At 33.0% G+C, this 21,806-nt stretch overlaps 1 protein-coding gene across 3 annotated transcripts in view; it reads left to right on the forward strand.

The window, feature by feature from the left end:
• LOC126884048 (anillin-like) overlaps nt 1–21,806 on the forward strand; it is a 95,881-nt gene that overhangs the window by 57,205 nt on the left and 16,870 nt on the right. For all 3 annotated transcript variants that reach the window (XM_050649837.1, XM_050649836.1, XM_050649838.1), the window contains exons 2-4: nt 478–1,248; nt 8,316–8,619; nt 16,002–16,336. In XM_050649837.1, the coding sequence (XP_050505794.1) occupies nt 493–1,248; nt 8,316–8,619; nt 16,002–16,336 (1,395 nt within the window). In that variant the 5' untranslated portion in view covers nt 478–492. The remainder of the gene's footprint in view (nt 1–477; nt 1,249–8,315; nt 8,620–16,001; nt 16,337–21,806) is intronic.

Raw genomic sequence — 21,806 nt, forward strand, 5'->3', positions numbered from 1 at the left:
GGCTCCAAAACGTTCGTCAATGAACTGGTTTATCAGCAGATGAATTATGATTACATGTCACGCAAGATCGAGAACAATATCGGCAAATTGTCATGGAAGCTACCCACGCCAAAAATTTGGGCACGGTACTCAAAGAAGAAGAGGCCGGTCCACTTGGTCCCAAAGAGCTTCGGTAGCGTACCTTTATTAGTCTGTAATTGTTGGTTTTACCGCCATATTATTATAAATAATTTATGATATATAATGATGTAAAACTTATCGTGTTCAGGGACTAAACTTTTTTCTATTCGATTTTGCCAGGTTTGGATATAAAAGCCACACTTATGGGTCTAAATGCTTTTAGTATGTAACCCAGTCCTAAGGTAGCTTATTGCATCATACATAATTTTTTATGCAGATCATTTCTGTTGTGACGAGTAAATTAACGTCCTTACCATTGTACCACTATATTGTTACAAATTGCTTTTTTCATTTCAGGTGTAGTCCATTGGTATGATGACTGAACTTCAAAAGTGCTCAATGATTTCTGAACTAACTCCACTTAAGGAAACCTTACTTAACAATATCCAGTACGTGTCACTTAACAAAGATAATATTCTCAACAATAAGAATTCCAAGAGAGAAAATTTAAGAAAGAAGTCGATTGGTATGGACTGCTTAAATAATAAAAATCATAAGGTTTCTACATTAACCGTATCAAGTATTGATTATGACTGTAATTATATAGAGAATGATCTATCAAACCAATCCACCTTAAGCAAAAAGTCGACAGATTCATTGTTTTATCATGAGCCGTATGAAGTTAGACATAAACAACCCATAATGGGTAAAGCTGCTCTACTACGTAGATCACAAGTTGAACCATCTGATGGTTTTATAGTTCAAAGCATTATTTTAAACAAATACGAAAATACTTTAAACTACTACGTTAACAGGATGTACAGCAGGAAACAATCAAGAATGAGCAATGTGGAAGATGAAAATAATGACGATACTGTAAATGCTCTTCGGGATTCTCCAGCCGACTTAAGTGGTCTTGACACGAGTGAACTAAACGATTCCTTTGTGAATAAAGAATTTCAGTTAAGACATTCTACAGATAGTTTCAATGACGACTCGGAGAGAGAACTGTTAAATATGTCAACTTGTAGTACAGAAATAATAGATGTAATGTCAAGTTGTTCAGAGTTTGATCCAAAGAAATTTATTGGTAATGCAATGGGAGAATTGAACAACGAAAACTGCAATGTAAGTCTAACAACACTAATAATTTTAGTTTAGTATGCTTTCTCAGCTCACAATCATAAGATTAACTAATTACAATTATTTTAAACAAAACTCAAACATAGGTATATACACACCCAAACTTATATGGAATTACCATATACATATTTCTAAGTAATATTTATTTCTTTTGAAAAAACTTGTTATTGTTGCGAAGAATAAAGGTTTTTATTGAAAATAAACTAATCTATAAGACAATCAAATAGTACAGCTCGGTACGGTATAGGTATAGGTTATTTGCTAAGTTGCAAACTGAACGAAAATAAATAAACTAACTTTTGCGTCCAAAAACGAAAATATGCGTCATGTGGGATTATAGAACTTACAACGGGGAAAGCTTATTGGTCTTGTGGACCAAGTAATGTTCTCAGAGGGACATACAGTCGACTCTCGTTAATTCGAAACTCGAGGGACTCTTAAAATATTACGAATTATTGAGTGTTTGAAATATCAAATGGATCGAAAGTTGTGAGAGAAAATAAATAAAACTTCGAATTATTAAGTGTTGATCAATTATTATTTATTAACTCCTATTCTATGACGATGACAAAAGTTTAGAGATACATTCGTGTACATACCTACACGTATGTATTCATAATGTGAATTAATCAATTTTTCGAAAGAACTGTATTGTACTGGTTTGCTTCAAAACACATTGGTGCTGCTCAGACTGCTCAATAATTTTTTTAAGAGAAAAAGTGTCTGAAATGCTTTTTCATCACTTTAGTTTTGTGACAGAAGGTTTGTAAGGTATTGAATGAGGATCTTGCTTTCTTAACTGACACCTCTGCCAAAGGTTCTAATGTATCGTACTCATCTTCATCATTACTTTTTTCATTCGTATATGTCGCAGATAAAATTTCGCCATCGGTTAGTGAACCTGAGACAGCAACATCTTAATGCACTTGAACAAAGTCAGAAAAACTCACACCGCTGATGTCAACTAATGGTTCTATTGCTGATTCTTCATCATCCATAAGTATTGCGCATTTTCCTGATCTTATTTTAAGAAAAAGGATTTTTGATGCTTAGAGTAAACGCGAACTCTTTTGCTTTTTCCTTCAACAAGTTTCCGATAATAGACACTTTATGTCCTCTACACTGTCTTAGCCAAATGACCAGACTTTCTTCTAGACGAGGAAATTCACCTTTAGTAGTTCTTTTCCGTACTCCAGCATTAATTTTCTCCTTGTGCTTTATTATGGTTGAGAGAGTACTCAGAGGAACCTTCTATTCTTTTGCAACATCGCTTTTCTTCTCACCTTCCTTTACTTTTTGGATTCTTCTTCTTCTCCTTCTTTTGGCATCATAACCCTGGGTGGGTCTTTGCCTGTCTGGCTATGTCCTTCCATTCAGATCTCTCTTGGGCCCTTCTCCTCCATTGTCTTATATTCATGGTTTTCAGGTCGTCTTCCACGTCATCCAACCATCTCGTCCTGGGCCTTCCCTTTTTCCGCCTTCCTACCGGCTTCCACTGTAACATCTTCTTTATCGTCTTCGTGTCTTCTTGTCGCTGAACATGTCCCAGCCATGACAGTCTTTGACTTTTCACAAATCTTACAATTACGTTACTTTTTGGATTAACTTCTTCTTTTCAGCAATCGTCAAACATTTATAATTTCTAAAGCTCATGACTAACAAAATTTCAATCTGTATACCAACGAAAAAGTAACAGTAACCAATAACTAAACAAACCAATTCGTGAGAAGTGTGTGTCAAATAGTCAAATTGATCATAGCAAAAACAAAGGCGCGTTGATACAAGATTGGAAACTGTACTTACTACAATCTTTCCGCCTTTTTCTCTCTGCAACTTTGAATTGTCGAGTGTATAAAAATGTATTTGTACCCGAAATGTATGTTTGTACTCCGAAAATGAAGCATTTTCGGAGTAGGTGATTTGGGTTAAACCTTAATATTTTGAGCCCAGAAATTTACAGTTACAATATACAAAGTCCAAGTCAAAGTTTTGTTTCACTATCTTTTATTTTTTAATAATATTGACGATTTATGTAATTTCAGTCAACTGTAATGGTTATTGTTTTTCTCCTACTCTTTGTAAGAGGTGTCCATAAAATAATTGTAAAATTTTCAGTGACAATAAAGCATATTTGTATTCTATTCTATAGAAGTAGTCTGGGCTGATTATCGGAAAATAGGTCATTTTTGGGAAAAGTTATTTACCAGCAATTTTATTGCTGGAATCGAATTATAAGATCCTATATATTAATAATATAGGTAAACAAAGTCCTCAGATAGTGTGCTACTTTTTTTATAAACAAAATGGCGCCCGAAAATCGTGTTTTTTTCGATTATTGCTCTATAACTCCAAAGATTTTAACTTTACAACAAAAACACCCAAATAAAAATTCTCCGTGATTAAATTCTGCATAGAGATGTGTTTTTCCAGATCTGCTCCGACGAAAATTTTCCTCGGAAAATGCGGGTTTTCCCAACAAAATCTTTAATTTTCAAATAAAGTTTTAGATAAGTAATTATCTACCAATAATTAAATAATTTGGTGACTTAAACCCTTCTTGGTTTAGATTATAGTTCCAGAAGCTGGTGAAAATTAAACGAATATTTTAGCAACAATTCAATTGTTAATTAATAATTTACGGTCGCAATAATAACCAAAATAATTATGATACACTAATCAAACTTTGAAATCTTATAAAGATGAGATGCCTATTTAACATTTTGTCGACAAAATATAATTTTTTGATTTTTTTGCATAATCTTTAAATGTTTAAAAAAAATAGTTATAAACAAATTAACGTTTCTCAGAAAGTTTTTATTATATTATAATTTTAAAAAATAGCTAAAATGCGCATTTCAAATATCTTGAAAATGAATGCTTTAAAACTTTTTTGCAACCATTTGCAAAAAAGTTATGAAACAGCAAAGTAAACATACGATTACTACGGTGTTTATAATTTTTTTAATTCTTTTAAAGCGTAGAAGTGAGTTTAAAGTACAAGCTAATTATTTACAAAAAATATCGATTATCAGTTGATTGGTTATATTTTAATTAAAGATTATAAATATATTTTTTTGTAATTTACACGCGCGAAAGTAGACTAATACAGTACAGTAGCTAAAATTTTCACTCGGAACGACGATCGGCCGCGCGACGTACACTTTTAATAAATAATGTATGCTGCGTGTGTCAGTCGCTTCTAGTGAACATTTTAGCTCCGACTCTGTATCAGGCCTACTTTTGCGCTAAAAATTAAAAAAAAAAGTATTTTTAATCTTTGATTAAAATATAACCATTGCACTAATTTTTGACATTCTTTGTGAGTAATTAGATTGTACCATAGACTCACTTTTAAGCTTTGAAACAATTAAAACAAATTATAAACAACGGAGAAATCGTATATTTACTTTGCTGTTTCATAACTTTTTTGCAAATGGTTGGAAATTTTTTTTAAAGCATTCATTTTCAAGACCTATGAAATACGCATTTTAAGTATTTTTAAAAATTAGAATATAATAAACAATTTCTGAGAAATGTTAATTTGTTTATAACAATTTTTTTTAAACATTTAAAGATTATGCAAAAAAATAAAAAAATTATATTTTATTGACCAAATATTAAATAGGCATCACACCTTTATAATATTTCTAAGTTTGATCAATGTCTCATGATTATTTTGGTTGTTATTGCGACTGTAAATTGTTAATTAACAATTGAATTGTTGCTAAACTATTCGTTTCATTTTCACCGGCTTCTGAATTTATAATCTATACCAAGAAAGCTTTTTATTCACCAAGCTATATAATTATTGATAAATAATTACTGGCCAAAAAAAGTTATTTGAAAATTCGAGATTTTGTTGGGAAAACCCACATTTTCCGAGGAAAAGTTTCGTCGGAGCAAATCGTGAAAATCATGCCCCTATGTGCAATTAAATTGGGGTGAATTTTTATTTGAGTGTGTTTGGTGTAAAGTTAAAATCTTCGGAGTTATAGAGCAATAATTGAAAAAAATACGATTTATCGGCGCCATTTTGTTTATAAAAAAAATAGCACACTATCTGCGGACTTTGCATACCTATATTAATAATATATAGGATCTTATAATTCGATTCCAGCAATAAAATTGCTGGTAAATAACCTTTCTTTGTACTTTACTAATTAGACCAGCGTATTATAACTATTTTTTTTCAAAAATTAAAGATTATGCAAAAAAAGAAAAATTTATATTTTGTCGATAAAATATTAAATAAGCATCTCATCTTTATAATCTTTATAAGTTTGATCAATGTATCATGATTATTTTCTTTATTATTGCGATCGTAAATTGTTAATTAACAATTGAATTGTTGCTAAAATATTCGTTTAATTTTCACCGGCTTCTGGAATTACAATCTATACCAAGAAAGCTTTGATGTCACTAAGTTATTTAATTATTGATTAATAATTACTTACCTAAAACTTTATTTGAAAATTAGTTTTTGTTAGGAAAACCCGCATTTTTCGAGGAAAATTTTCGTCGGAGCAAATCGTGAAAAACATAACTCTATACAGAATTTAATTGCGGTGAATTTTTATTTGAGTGTTTTTGTTGTAAAGTTAAAATCTTCGGAGTTATAGAGCAATAATTGAAAAAAATACGATTTGTCGGCGCCATTTTGTTTATAAAAAAAGTAGCACACTATCTGCGGACTTTGCATACCTATATTATTAATATACAGGGTGTTTCATTAATAATTGTCCATATAGTAACTGGAGAAACCTTAGCACAAAATACGAAGATTTAACCTAAAACACTTAAATAAAATGTGGTTCCTTACTGAGTTACAGGGTGTTTTATCTAAAAATTTAAAAAATATTTTTGCTCAGCATTTTAAAGCTATTCGACGTATCCTTTTCATACTTGACAGGAACTATGGGTACTGTACAAACTACTAAATTATGTTAAACAGACGTTTCTGCCAATTACCAGAGGCGTACGACGGGGAAAAGTGAAAGGTTGACCCTTTCCAAATTCGACGCCACTGGCGAACTTGCTATTTTAGTTCAATTTTTGGATTCTCCAATACTTTCTATGAAAATAATATACTCTTTATTCGTAACGATAAAGTCATTAGTTTTCGAGATCTTTGAAGTTAAAAATGAAACGACACGGTTATTTTGATTAATGTATTGTGTCGCTTCATTTTTAATTTCAAATATCTCGAAAACTAATCATTTTATCGTTACTAATGAAGAGTATATTATTTACATAAAAAGTATTGAAAAATAAAAAATTACACTAAAATAGCCATTTCGTCAGTGGCGTAGGATTTGGGAAGGGTCAACCTGCCACTATCCCCTGTCGTACGCCTCTGGTAGTAGCTAGAAACGTTTATTTATCTTAACTTAGGGTGTACAGTACCTACACTTTCTGCCAAGTATGATAAGGATACACCAAATAGTTTTAAAGTACTGGGTACAAATACTTTTTAAACATTAATCATATGAATTATACCATGAATTAATCAAAATAAGTGTGCCGTTTCATATTTAACTTCAAATATCTCGAAAACTAATGACTTTATCGTTATCAATGAGGAGTATATTATTTACGTAGAAAGTATTGGAAAATCTAAAAATGGCACTAAAATAGTAATTCCTCCAGTGACGTAGAATTTGAGAAAGGTCAACCATTTACTATCCCCTGCCGTACGCCTCTGGTGGTAGCTAGAAACGTTTGTTTATCATAATTTAGTAGGGTGTATAGTAGTCGCACTTTCTGCCAAGTATGAAAAGAATACGTCGAATAGTTTTAAAATTCTGGGCAAAAATATTATTTAAATTTTTAGATAAAACACCCTGTAACTCAGTAAAGAACCACATTTTATTAAAGTCTTTTAGGTTAAATCTTCGCATTTTGGGCTAAGGTTTCTCCAGTTACTATATGGACAATTATTAATGAAACACCCTGTATAGGATCTTATAATTCGATTCCAGCAATAAAATTGCTGGTAACTAACTTTTCCATGAATTTTTGCTAATTAGCCCAGAGTAAAGCGTTTTTGCTTTATTTGTTGGAACGTTTTCTTAGCACTATGCCATATCAGTGGTGGAAAAGGGCCCCGCGAAAAACTTTGATATGTGGCCCCTGTGGGGTTGGTTGCCACTGGTTGCGATTCATTGGCACTAGTTGCATCGAAGTCTAGTTGCAGTTGCGTTGCGGTGGTGGATGAAGAGTTTTCGTCTCTGTCTGTATCTGTAGAGTAGGGAGGGTGAGCCACAATTTACCCATTGTGCATCCTCCCAGGGGGTTGTCGTCCTTAGTTCATTATCCATCTTGCCATTTCCAGGAAGGCGGACAAATCATCAGGGGACATTTCCCTTATGTCGGCAGGTGTAGGCCAAGGCTCGCCGAACGCATACTCTCGTATTGACGATAACTTCGGACATGCACATAGGATATGCCCGACAGTTTTGTCATCTCGTTTACACTTGCTGCACAGAGGTGTGTCTACTAGCCCCAGTGTGCGGAGGTGTTTTCTTAGTTGACAATGGCCAGTTAAAAAACCAGCTGTCAAGAGTAGGTTTTTCCTGGTCATTCTTCAGTACTTTTCTGATGCTGACTTCCCTAGGTTCTTAGTGTTACCTTGGCAAATCTACATCCTGGCCCTTCTTCCCATCTTTTCACGGTTTGCGTGTGGGAGTGTCATTCAGTGGTTTGCAGCCAAAAAGATCACCAGGCCCAAGAGTCTTAGGCCTGCTGCCTTCCTAGCTAGCTGGTCAGCAATGCGGTTGCCTTTTCTCCGTTGTGTCCTTTAACCCACCTCAGGATGATGTTGTTACCATCCGAAGCTTGGCTAGTGACTCATGACACCCTATTACTAGCCCTGATATGACACGTGGTCCGTTGAGGGTTAGTAGCGCTTATCTGCTGTATGTGCAGATTATTATGGTTTTACCGGCTATACCTTTCCGGGTTATCTTTTTGCGGCTAAGGAGATACCAGCCAGTCTTCGTCTATTGACCTTAGTATTTATCGTAAGATTATTTAGAATTATTTTATAATTTTAGGCTACCGTAAATACACAAGACTGTGACAAAAGTGTTGGAACATCGCATCTTTCATCTTTACTCTCCACAAATGATTCTATGAGACGACGAAAGCTAAAACGAAAAAAGTCACATGATGTGTTATCAGAAGATAGCAGCGAAAATGGAAGCACAGATTCCATAATTGATCAGTACAAACAAGAGTTATTCCAACAGCACTCCATCATATTCCAAATAACCAAAGCGCTCAAATACTGTAAAGATTCCAAACAATTTTTTGCTGGAAAAGAGAGGATTGAAGCAGAAAAGATTCTTCTAGTTGCTAGTAAGTATAAATTTACATTAAATAAAAAATTGAATATATCTTAAAAGCAACGAGAAACCTAAAATATTTCTGTCGTAAACATATTCTGATTTTCACGTACACTCGATTCTTCTACAACTTACACGGAGAAAACGGGCGATAAATGAATAGACCTGGGGAATCTACGATATGCATTCTGCTATTATAGATGTCCAGATGGACGGGAGCTTGTCTAGAGGCGTCAAAATGGAAGGTTTGGTCCATGTACTGTAACCGAAACAGTGGCTTGGATGCCGAATGATTTGGATAAGTATCTCTTACGAAGCTCGTACGTATCTTGTTGTGCTCGATAGAGGTAGTGTGAATATACTGTTATGATCTGCTTTCTCTTACTTTTATATTAATTAGTATTTATTTAATTAATTATTCAATTGTCGCAAATCATACATAAAAAATTTAAAAAAATCTCAGGGTGCCTTTTGTCACAAAAGAATAACTAAATTATCTTAGGTTATACTTATCCTTTCTCGTGGCTTCAGTATCTCTTAGTTAATCCTTATCGGGATAAAATAGGAAAAGGAAATAAATAGAAATACCATAAATAAGCACATACAAATACTTTTATTATCAAAAGAAATGCTCTGAAAATCTATCAATTAAATCCTGTGGGCATAACTGTCCAAATGAAACTTTTACCATATAAATTAATCTAATTCAAACAAATATTTATCGGTTTGTTCTTGACACCATTAATAAAACAAGCTAAACAAACAAATTTAGGTATTCGCAAAACTACTTATACTTCCTATTAAATTTTTGAAATGGAATCTTAATTCATATGCTTTTACGCAAAAAAATTAACTTCTGATTATAAAGAAAATCTATTACATAAATTATTGATTGAGCTTTTTGATTCACACACAATGATGTCTCCTCTTGACCCAAACAGCTCTTCCTTGTTGATTATGTTAGGCTACCAATTAAAGCCCTCTCCGTTCTCAGCATCAATCCAGCAGCATACCAGCAACTATTTCTCCAAAACACGAGCCAGGCCTCTTTTGACCAGTACTCGTTCAATAAACTCCAAAACTCTCTCCTCTCTTTCTCACAATAATAATCTCCTGAGACCTAAGTATCTTTTTTACTTGGTGTCACAAATAATTTTAATAACTATAGTTCTTGTAACTTACTCTCTTGGACTTTACAGAATCAAAGAGGTATTTCTGCCCAATTTGATTTGTCTCTCGTTCCACTTTTCAGCTACTCTTCACTATCAAACAACCACTAGTACTTGCTTCTGAACTACTCACGAAAACTTTTGACTGCTCCTACTCCTTGGTCACATAATAATCTCCTTTTCCAAACTGTCTGAACATTCAAACTTCTCTCATCCCATTCCAAATTGCCAAGCCAATCAGAAACATTTCTCTCCCCATATTCCTCTTTTTTCATTCGAAAAAACGCATGCATTCTTTCAACAAATACTTCTAATCATCATAATTACTTTTCGGGAATTCTACAAATATTCTTGGGCTTAAACAAAAGGACTTAAAATTCCAAATTTCTCTACCTTATTTTTCTACAAACTAATGATTACAATTACCTGTGGATTTTGCCTTTCCCGTAACAAAACAATCGTTTTAAAATTATAATCCGAAATAAATTGTCTTTTCACTTCACTTTATTTACAAATGTCTTTAATTCTTCAGGGAAAAACTCATTAAGGATAAACCCACTACGTAAAAGCTAACTTCTAATAAATAGTTACAAATCAATATACAGGGTGTATCAAATTTATGTGCCCGCGTTATATTAAAAAAAATAAAATTTTTACTCTATCTTTGATTGACAAAATGATACACAGTAATACATAGATACGTGGAAGATGTTCTCCAAGAACATGTCATGCCTTTCGCACCGTTTATTGGTGAAAACTTTAAATTAGTGCATGAAAAATGCCGTTGCCATACCGTAAGATTTACTCGTGAGTATTTTAATGAGATCGGGATTTAGGTTTTACCATGGCCGGCATGCAGTCCCGTTCTTAACCCAATTGAACACACCCCGTATATTCTTCGGAGAGCTCAAGGTGGCTGCGGTAGAGGAGTGGCACAATATCCCCAAACGGATATTCAGGATATCCTGAATGGATTTCCAAACCGTCTCCAAGAAGTCCTAAGGGTTAGAGGCGGCAACATACATTATTAATCCTCATAATTCTTTAAAACCTGAAATGATCCAAACAATCAACAGTATCAAAAGCAAATCATCTTGTAGTACTTATGGACTATCTATAAAATTTTTCTCTAATCTCACAGAAAATGTGTTGGAAATACTCATCTCTCTAATTAATGATTCCTTCGAAAAAGGTAAATTTCCAGAGTGCCTAAAGACAGCCATTATTATTTCTCTTCATAAGGGTGGTGAAAAATCTCATGCCTGCAACTAAAGACCTATTGCCTTACTACCGGTACTCTCCAAAATTATTGAGAGACTCATTAAAACTCGACTTATGTCCTTTATCGTTGATAACAACATTTTATCACAAAATCAGTTCGGCTTTTTAACAAATAATTGTACCACTGATGCCATGTTTTCTGTACTACATGAGGTTTACCAAGCACTAAACAATAATCTTTATACTGCCACTGTTTTCTGCGACTATGCCAAAGCTTTTGATTGTGTAAATCACGACATCTTGATTACAAAACTAAATTTCTATGGAATTCGAGGTTTTTCTTTAAATTGGTTCCAATCCTACTTGAACAATAGGAAACAACTAGTTAGAGCAAATGATACTGACTCTAGTCTCAAAAACATTGTATGTGGAGTACCACAAGGTTCAGTATTGGGTCCTCTTCTGTTCCTAATCTTTATAAATGACATCACTAATTTAAAAATCGATGGGAACATTTTTCTTTTTGCTGATGATACCAGTATTACTTTGAGCAACTCAACTATTGCATCTCTTCATGAAACTATAACTTTGGATCTACTGACGATAAAGACCTGGTCTGACTCTAATTTACTCTCTTTTAACGTAAATAAAACAGTAGCATTATCCTATAAAGGAGCTCTTCAACCTTTGCTTCTTAATAACAGCCAGATCAGTACCGTTGATTCTGTAAAATTTCTTGGTATTTTTTTTAGACAGCAACCTCAAATGGTCCCTTCATATCGATTCGTTAAGTAAGAAACTCGCCTCAGCTTGCTATGCAATAAGATCTGTCTCAAGGGAACTCAATTTAGCATCTTCTAAAATAACATATTTTTGGTTGTTCGAGTCTCATCTTCGATATGGTCTTCCTTTTTGGGGTTCTAGTACTTACAGCTGCTCAATGTGATGTTATTTTTAAATTGCAAAAAAGAGCAATAAGATATCTGTTTGGCCTCAGAAGATCTACACATTGCAGAAGTTACTTCAGAGATAACGGAATTTTAACACTTCCATCTTTATATATTCTAGAAACGGTTTGTTTAATTCGTAAACACCTTCATGTCTTTCCAGCAAGGCCCAATCATCTTTACTCCACCAGAAATTCAATATTTGACATTTATTTACCGATTCCATCCACTGAGTTAGTAAAGAAATCTATATTATATTCTGCAAAGAAACTGTACAACCATCTCCCGTTACAACTTAAATCTGCAACATCTTTCCCAAAGTTCCGTAAAATGACAAAAGCCTATCTATCTAAAAGACCATACTATTCAATAGAAGAATTTCTTAATGAATAACTATGAAAATTGGGTTTCATACGCAGTAGCATAAACTTGTCAGTTCCTTATGTATTTTATTTTATTTGTTGTAAGTACATAATATGTTCAATTTGCAATTTATATAAATTTTGCAATAAATTGTTTTTGTCTTGGCTTTTATATATATCTTATATTATACTGTACATATATTGACGATTTCTCTAATTTTAGTAAATTGTAGTTGTTATTTGTTATTGATATTATGTTTTCTTTTGACTGTATGTAAGCTTTGTCCAAAAAATTGTAAAAATTTTCAGTGACAATAAAGCATATTTCTATTCTATTCTATTCTAAAATTAAACTATGATTTTCAAAATTATGTTTGAATTTTCTCCAAAGATTTTTAAACTTTGATTTTTGCTAAGCATCCCTTGATTAACAACTTTTTTTCAAAAAATTTACTGTTCTGTTTTCCTGAAAGGTGGTTTTCACCGCATCTTTCATAAAATTTGATCCAAGATTGACAATTTCTGGAAATTGAAAGAAATAGAAGGTAGGCGGTTAAAGCCGTTGAGTGTATTAGAAATATACACGGTGTTCCAAAACTAACGAACGGTCGAATATTTCGCGAAATAGCCATCGGATCGAAAAACTGAAAAATACGGATTCAACATTTTTTAAAAATCTATCGAATGACACTAAACACTCCATCCCCTGGAGGTAGGGTGAGGTGTAACTTTAAAATCTTAAATGGAAACCCCCATTTTTTATTACAGATTTGGATTCCTTACGTAAAAATATCCAACTTTTATTGGAGATATTTTTTCGAATTGTGGATATAATATGGCGCTATAATCGGTGAACACGATTTATCGTAATACCATAGGTAAATTATAGAAACGGTCTAATATCTTGAGAAATACACTTCCAAATAAAGAATCAAAAAACATGTGTTTAATAAGTATTTTTCAAAAACCTATCGACTCACATCAAAACGACCCCCACTCTACACCATCGTTGTGGGGTGAGGGGTAACTTTAAATCTTAAATAGGAACCCACATTTTTTATTGCAGATTTCAATCAAATCAAAATCGAAAACACGATTTATCGTGACACCATAGGTAAATTATAGAAATGGTCTAATATCTTGAGAAATACACTTCCAAATAAAGAACCAAAAAACACGTGTTTAATATTTTTCAAAAACCTATCGACTCACATCAAAACGACCCCCACTCCACACCATCGTTGTAGGGTGAGGGGTAACTTTAAAATCTTAAATAGAAACCCCCGTTTTTTATTGTAGATTTGGATTCCTCATGAAAAAAATAAGTAACATTTATTCGACACTTTTGCTTCGAACTTTTGGTAGATGGCGCTGTAATCGAAAAATGCGATTTATTAGCGCCATCTATTAACAAGTCGACATCTATTAACAATCTATTAACAAGAAATGTTTCGAATAAATGTTATTTATTCTTTCATGAGAAATCCAAAACTGTAATAAAATACAAGGGTTCCTATATACGATATTAAAGTTACCCGCCACCCCACCTCTAGGGTGTGGAGTGGGCGTCGTGTTTGGTGTAATTCGATAGGTTTTTGAAAAATATTAAACACGTGTTTTTTGGTTCTTTGTTTGGAAGTGTATTTCTCAAGATATTAGACCGTTTCTATAATTTACCTATGGTGTCACGATAAATCGTTTTTTCGATTTTGATTTGATTGAAATCGGCAATAAAAAATGTGGGTTCCTATTTAAGATTTTAAAGTTACCCCACCCCACTTCCAGGGGTGGAGTGGGGGTCGTATTTGGTTTCATTCGATAGATTTTTAAAAAATATTGGACAAATATTTTTCAGTTTTTCGATTCGATGTTCCTTTCGCGAAATATTCAAGCGTTCCGCTACTTTGGGGACACCCTATATTATACACGGATGAGTGCGCTAAAAACCGGCAAAATAACGCAAAGAATGGAAGACATAGTACGTTGTGAAATAGAAAGAGATGAAACTGGTAGAGGTGTGAAATTATCGGTAGAAACTTATAAATTTACATTACATCACATGATAGTTTCCCACCTTCAGACTTTAGATTAAGAACTAGTTGACTTCATCATAATTATACAGACATATGACGTTTAATATGACGTTCAGTAAACTATTTTAGTTGAGTTATTTTTAATAATTTATCATTAAAGTGGCTACTAATTAATGTTTTTTACTAGCATCTGTCTTAATTTATTTAATCATTTGTTATAACATTAAAATATAATGTTTTTCGACTTCGTACGTATAATGTGCATGTTTGTTACGTTGATTTTGAGAAAGCTGTTGATAAAGTAAGACATGAAAAATTAGTCCAAATTCTAAATACAAAAAACATAGACAAAAGGGACTTACGAATAATAATAAACCTTTACTGGAATCAAAGAGCACAAATTGTAATAGATAACGAACCCAGTCCAGAAATTGAAATCAGGAGAGGAGTTCGGCAGGGATGTATTATGTCGCCATTACTCTTTAATGCATATAGTAAAGCCATTTTTGAAGAAGCATTGCTATCTCAAAGTGAAGGAATCATAATTAACGGAAGATCCAACTCCAACTACTACTAAACAAAACAAAAAATTTCTGTGAAGAATATGGACTAAAAATGAATATAAAAAAGACCAAGTACATGATAATAACTAAGAAAACAAACATACAAACAAACATATATTTGGGAAATGTACCGATAGAAAGGGTTGATAAATACAAATACCTAGGAACCTGGATTTCAGAGAAAAATGATCAAACAACAGAAATAAGGGCCAGGATAGAAATAGCAAGAAATGGGTTTGTAAAAATGAAAACAGTTCCCTGCAACAAAGACCTTAGCTTAGAACTGAGAGTAATAGCTTTGAGATGCTACGTGTTCTCGATACTACAATATGGACTTGAAAGCTGGACATTAAAGCAAGAACACATAAATAAGCTACAGTCATTTGAAATGTGGTGTTACAGAAAGATGCTTAGAATAGCATGGACACAGAGGAAAACGAACACGGAAGTACTGCGAGAAATGAGTAAAGAATGCGAAATAATAAACACAATAAAAATAAGAAGGTTACAATATCTGGGACACGTAATCAGGGGACCGCGGTATGAAATGCTAAGACTGATAAAACAGGGAAAGATATGTAAGAGGCGGAAGGAGTATAGGAAGAAGGAGAGTGTCATGTTTAAAGAATTTAAGGGACTGGTTTAGATGCAGTTCTATAGAACTCTTTAGAGCAGCGGTGGATAGAGTAAAGATAGTGATGATGATATCCAACCTCTGATTAGGAGACGGCACTTGAAGAAGACGTATAATTGACTGAAGTCAACTATACTTTATTTAACGTTAAGAATAGAACATTGCGAAGATAGCCTCATACATTTCTTATGAACGATAGAACCGCGCCGACACCACGCCGTACTAATTAAAATGAATCGTATATTGGCAGTCGAGTAGCCACCCGTGCCCGAGAGGTTTGTTAACACTGATCTTCATAAGCGTAACGTTCTATTCTTAACGTGAAATAAAGTATAGACTCGTATAGGAACGAGTTTTATCTCATACTATCTCACAACTTAATATGTTTTCCATATTTTGTCGGTTCTTAGCCCGCTCATCAAAGTATACAGTAAAGTCACCATTTTAACTTTGTTTTTAATTTTAGCCATCGCAAAAGAAGCTCTCGTAAAAGAAATAAGTATAATGGAAAGTGACACGAGCTCATTTGCAGCTGACTTTAGATGCATAGGAGAAATTATATTTTCTGAGTTTGCACTTAACATAAAACCAAAGCGATACGACGAAAAATCTCAGGATTGTGAAGAATACTTTTTATTAATTATAAAATGTGGAAAAACTGTCTTAGCCAGTGATATATTGAGAGAAGTTAAGAACTCAATATGTATTTCGACGGAATATAAGTTCTCTGAGTTACATTCTAACTTTGAAGTTGACATTAGAGTTTATTCTTTAGTTGTTGAAAATAGGAATACACACAAGGTAAGTTTATTGGTAAACAATTTCTTGCAGATAACAAGATTAATAAACTGTCTTTCGAAAATAAAACGTTAGACACGCATAAAAAAGTCAATGCGTGTTTTTGTACCTATTACTTTAAAGTACGAGTCTGGGTTGACATAATATCTAATTAATGCAACAGTAATTTGGAATTGCTACCCGTTTATTTAAGCGTAGGTACATATTACGTAAATATAACTAATTACATCTAAACAACAATAGCGCGAATGCCTATGCTAATATGAAAGTAGTTCGCGCATGCGTGTAAATAATTATTCGTTGCGCGCGCACCACGGGATTGATAGTCAGAGAGCTGGATACATTACACTCCTCCCTCCTAGATGAATGTACTCATCATTGTCCTCCAAATACTTTGGAGGCTTTCTTATTCGAGCGGGTGTCTTCTTGACTTCAGAGACCTGCTCTCCAAGTTCTGATTCTGGATCTACCAAATCGTTAGGATGCGGGAACAGCTGTTGCGGAGTTTCGCGTATTCCCGTTTCCATTAAGGTTGACGGTGTAACTTCGTCTGTGTTTCCTGGTCACATACAAGAGTTCTTATTTTGTCAGAATGCCGACGTAAAATTTTACCATCAGGTGTTTGAACTTTGTAGCTTAATGGTCCGGTGGTTTCAGTTATTTTGGAAGGAAGCCACTTTTGACCAGGAGTAAATGAACTTGCAAATACAGTCTCGTTTTCGTGAAAAACTCTGGGCCCTGCTTCCTTAGGATATTTGATCCCTTGTTTGGATAGCATCTCTTTCCTAAAATCAGGCTGTAGACGATCAAAAAGTGAGCCTAACTTCCGCCCCATTAATATTTCGGATGGGCATCTCCCTGTCGCACAATGGGGTGTAATGTGCTGAGTAAAGAGATATCTGTGCAATGCTACTTGTATTGCACAGATATCTCCTTACTCAGCTGTTGACATAATATCTAATTAATACAACAGTAATTTGGAATTACTACCCGTTTATTTAAGCGTATTACGTGAATATAACTAATTACATCTAAACAACAATAGGGAGAATGCCTATGCTAATATGAAAGTAGTTCGCGCATGCGTGTAAATAATTCTATGTTGAACGCGCAACACGGGATCGATAGCCAGAGAGCTGGATAAATTACAATTACTTATCTATTGTCTTCTTCTTCTTCGTGCGACTAGGATTACTCCTGTTTGTCTGCCTCTTATTCTAAATTCAAATTCAAAATTAAAATTCTTTATTTTCTTTCTGACAAACATAGTTTGTATAGAATTAGTCATAAAACCTATTTCAGTTGTTATTGACTGTACATTTTCTTTCTACCTTTTCGGCGGCCTTCCAACGGGTCTTCTGCTATACGGTTTGTTGTTTTTACAGATGTTCACTAATCTATCTGGTCCCATTCGGTTTACATGTTCGTTCCATTTTTTTTTTATTTTTATCCACCTGTTAATGTTTTGAATTTTGCATTGTTTACGAATAGTTATGTTGCTTTGTCTGTCTCTTAATGATATACCTGCTATTTATCTTAATATTTTCATTTCGATATTGTTGATTTGTTGTTTCGTCTTTCTTGTATCGGTCCTTGTCTTCGCTGCATATGGTAAAATTGGTCTTACTTTTGTTGTCTTGTATACTTTTATTTTGCTTTCCGTCGTCAGATATTTGTTTCTCTATATGGTTTCTCAGAAGCAACCAGTTGCTCTTGCTGCTTTTACTGCATATCTATAAGTCTAGTAAAATAAAATTACACTACATGTAAATCAAAATGTGAATTCGTACAGGTTGAAACAAATTTTATATCAAAGTTTAGGTGGGTACAAAAGATATTTTCAAAAAAGTATCCAAATCATACAAGGGGATCATTGTTTAAATAATTAAAAGGGGTCATTTTTTCAAAAAACTTACTTTTTTAACTGCTGAGGTCATTCCATTACTAATGAAGGTGTATAGGATTGTTTTCTGCAAAGTTGAAGGGTAAATTTTTAACATAAGACTTACAAAATTAAATTTGACTCCCTATTTATTTAAATAATTATACATAAAACTTTAAAAACAAATTTACAAAAAATTATTTTTAGCGTTTTAAATAAGCACTACAAAATATCCTATTTTACAGTAAAAGTTGCGCTATGTTATCAGTATTAATCAAAAAAAATTGGTCCAAAAATATTTAATATTTTTTGAGATATTGAATATGTTTATTAAATGTTACTCTATTTTCAATTGCAAAAACGCGGTTGTTGCCAAAGAAGTATTCACCTGTATTAAATCTTATTATTTTTATTTTTTTTTTGTATATTTTCGATAAATGTATTGATAAATTCAAATTTCAATTAAACTTTCCCCTAAAATGGCATTTGAAAATTATTCAAATTTGTTTATAATTTGTTTTTTTAATAACGTCGCGGGGATTAAACATTTTGAAATACCGTTTCGATAATTGGATTTCTGGGAATTTTTCACTAATTAACAAATTTTTTTGTCTTTTTTTCCTCTTCTTTTTATTTCTTGGAGTTATATTACTACGGGCCCTTTTAGGGTTAAGTTTCATTAAGAATGCCGAATCTCTAAGTTGTAGATTCTAGACCTAAAAATATTAAGATTGGTCTAAAATCACTTAAATAAAATGTGGCTACTTACTGAGGTACAGGGTGTTTTATTTAAAAATTTAAAAATTATTTTTACCAAGTACTTTCAAACTATTTAACGTATCCTTATCATACTTGGTAGAAAGTGTGGGTACTATACAGTCTACTAAATTGTGATAAACAAAAGTTTCTAGCTACTACCAGTGGCGTACGACAGGGGATAGTTAATGGTTGACCCTTTCCAAATTCTACGCCACTGAAGAAATTACTATTTTAGCGAAATTTTTCGATTCTCTAATACTTTCTGTGTAAATAATATACTCTTTACTGGTAACGATTAAGTCATTAGTTTTCGAGATATTTGACGTTAAAAATGAAACGGCATAGTTATTTTGATTCATTCATTCATTCATTTTAAACTTCCAATATAAAAGGACCCGTAGTAATATAACTACAAGAAATAAAAAGAAGAAGAAAAACGACAAAAAAATTTTGTTAATAGCAAAAAATTCCCAGAAATCCAACTATCGAAACGGCATTTCAAAATACTTAATCCCCGCGACGTTATTAAAAAAACAAATTATAAACAGATTTGAATAATTTTCAAATGCCATTTTAGGGGGGAGTTAAATTGAAATTTGAATTGATCAATACACTTATCGAAAATATGCATAAAAATAAAAATAGTGAGATCTTAAGCAGGTGAATATTTATTTGGCAACAACCGCGTTTTTGCAATTGAAAATATAGTAACATTTAATAAACAAATTCAATATCTCATGAAATATTAAATATTTTTTGACCAATTTTTTTTTGCTTAATACTTGTAACATAGCGCAACTTAGTCTGTAAAAACAGATATTTTATAGTGCTTATTTAAAACGCTAAAAATATTTTTTTGGAAATTTGTTTTTAAAGTTTTATATACAATTATTTAAATAAATAGGGGGTCAAATTTAATTTAGTAAGTCTTATGTGAAAGATTTTCTCTTCAACTTTGCAGAAAAAAATCCCGTAGACCTTCATCGATAAGTGCATGGATTACCTCAGCAGTTAAAAAAGTATTTTTTTTTGCAAAAATGACCCCTTTTTAATTATTTAAACAATGATCTCCTTGTATGTTTTGGATACTTTCTTGAAAATATCTTTTGTATCCACCTAAACTTTGATATAAAATTTGTTTTAACCTGTACGAATTTACATTTTGACTTTTTTTTATTTTATTAGGCTAATAGTAAAATTAATAAAAATAAATTTAGCCTATTGTTTAAACTACATTGTATTCGTATAAATATTATACAAGTGTGAAAAAAGACAGTGTGCTGAAAGACCTTCGTAATCTAGTTATACTTAAAAAATATATCAGCCTCATAGAAATGACGTTGCAGGATTCAACAGCCGAAGTTAGATTAGATGGAGAACTGACTCCCCTATTTGACATCAATGTGGGAGCAGTGGCGGCTCGTGATTTTTACAATAAGGGAGGCTATACCTAACTGTAAAATATCTAGACAAATTTGCACTATCAAAAAAATGCGCCAAAAAATGTAATTTAAGGCCCCATTTTTTTACCTTTTTTTATTTACATTTCATAATATCATCATAAATCATAATTTCATGATATCATATCATTTTAAAAATAGTTAGTCTAATTGTAAAAGTTTAATGTTTCTGTCGTTTATTTGTTAACAATTCCATCTCTGTAAATAGATACCTATGCATATCAAAATAAATACAGATTTGAAGTTTTGCAGTCCATACACGATGAAGCTTCACATTTTTTAAGATACTCAACTGATTTTTTTTAATTCTAAACGCGGCCTACTGCGAATTCAAAAACACGATAAATTACCGATATTTTGCTTTGGGTTACAGATGTTGGAAAAAGTTATTTGAACAAGTTGTTCCAAATATTATTCTAACCCCACATACCAAATTTCATAACAAAATTCGCACTTCTAGATTTTTCATTATTTTTAGTCAGGACCCTAAAATTCGTTGTGCCGAAACGCACGCAACCACGCAACGGAGCCGAGAAGCTACTTTGACTCCCTTGGTATATCTCCGGGCAGCGTGTGATGGCACATGGATGGCACCGTAGATGCCACTGTTAGGCAAGGCGCCCACTGAGGTGGAATGGCCGTGGCCCGTGGCGTGGTATTGAGTAGAGGTGGCCGACTCGCTATTTTGATACAACAGTTGCTTTTTCAGCATTATTCAACGTATTCATGTTGATATAAGAAAAGCAAAATAATATTTGTTTGTTTTGTTTCAAAAAGCAGTTTTGTTGGCATTTAATGAGAACATATAAATAATATAAATAATTATAATTATTGTTAAAATAATACATCTAAGTACGGATATTTTTTGAACTGACAAAAACAATATAACAAAATACATGGTGGTTGTAACATTTATATGGTCGTACTGTTTATTTAAATTGACTTTTGTTTTCACCCAATTTTGAAAAAATGTGAAAACTTTGAATTACCCACGTCCGTCTGTCTGTCTGTCCGTCTGTAATCACAACTACTCCGTCAATATACCAGCTAGAATGACAAATGAGGTGTCAAATGAAAGCTTATAATCCAAGGATGGTACTAAAGGTGAGATATTTGACGTATCCTGTCTGTCCGTCGGTCCGTCCGACCGCGAATATAACTCTTCAGTCATTATACCAGGTAGAATTACAAATGAGGTATCAAATGAAAGCTTATAATCCAAGGATTGTACTAAAGGTGAGGTATTTGACGTAGGCTGTCTGTCCGTCGGTCCGTTCGACCGCGAATATAACTCCTCCGTCATTATACCAGGTAGAATTACAAATGAGGTCTCAAATGAAAGCTTATAATCCAAGGATGGTACTAAAGGTGA

Source organism: Diabrotica virgifera, chromosome 4, assembly GCF_917563875.1.
Source record: "Diabrotica virgifera virgifera chromosome 4, PGI_DIABVI_V3a".
Taxonomy (NCBI): Eukaryota; Metazoa; Arthropoda; class Insecta; order Coleoptera; family Chrysomelidae; genus Diabrotica; species Diabrotica virgifera.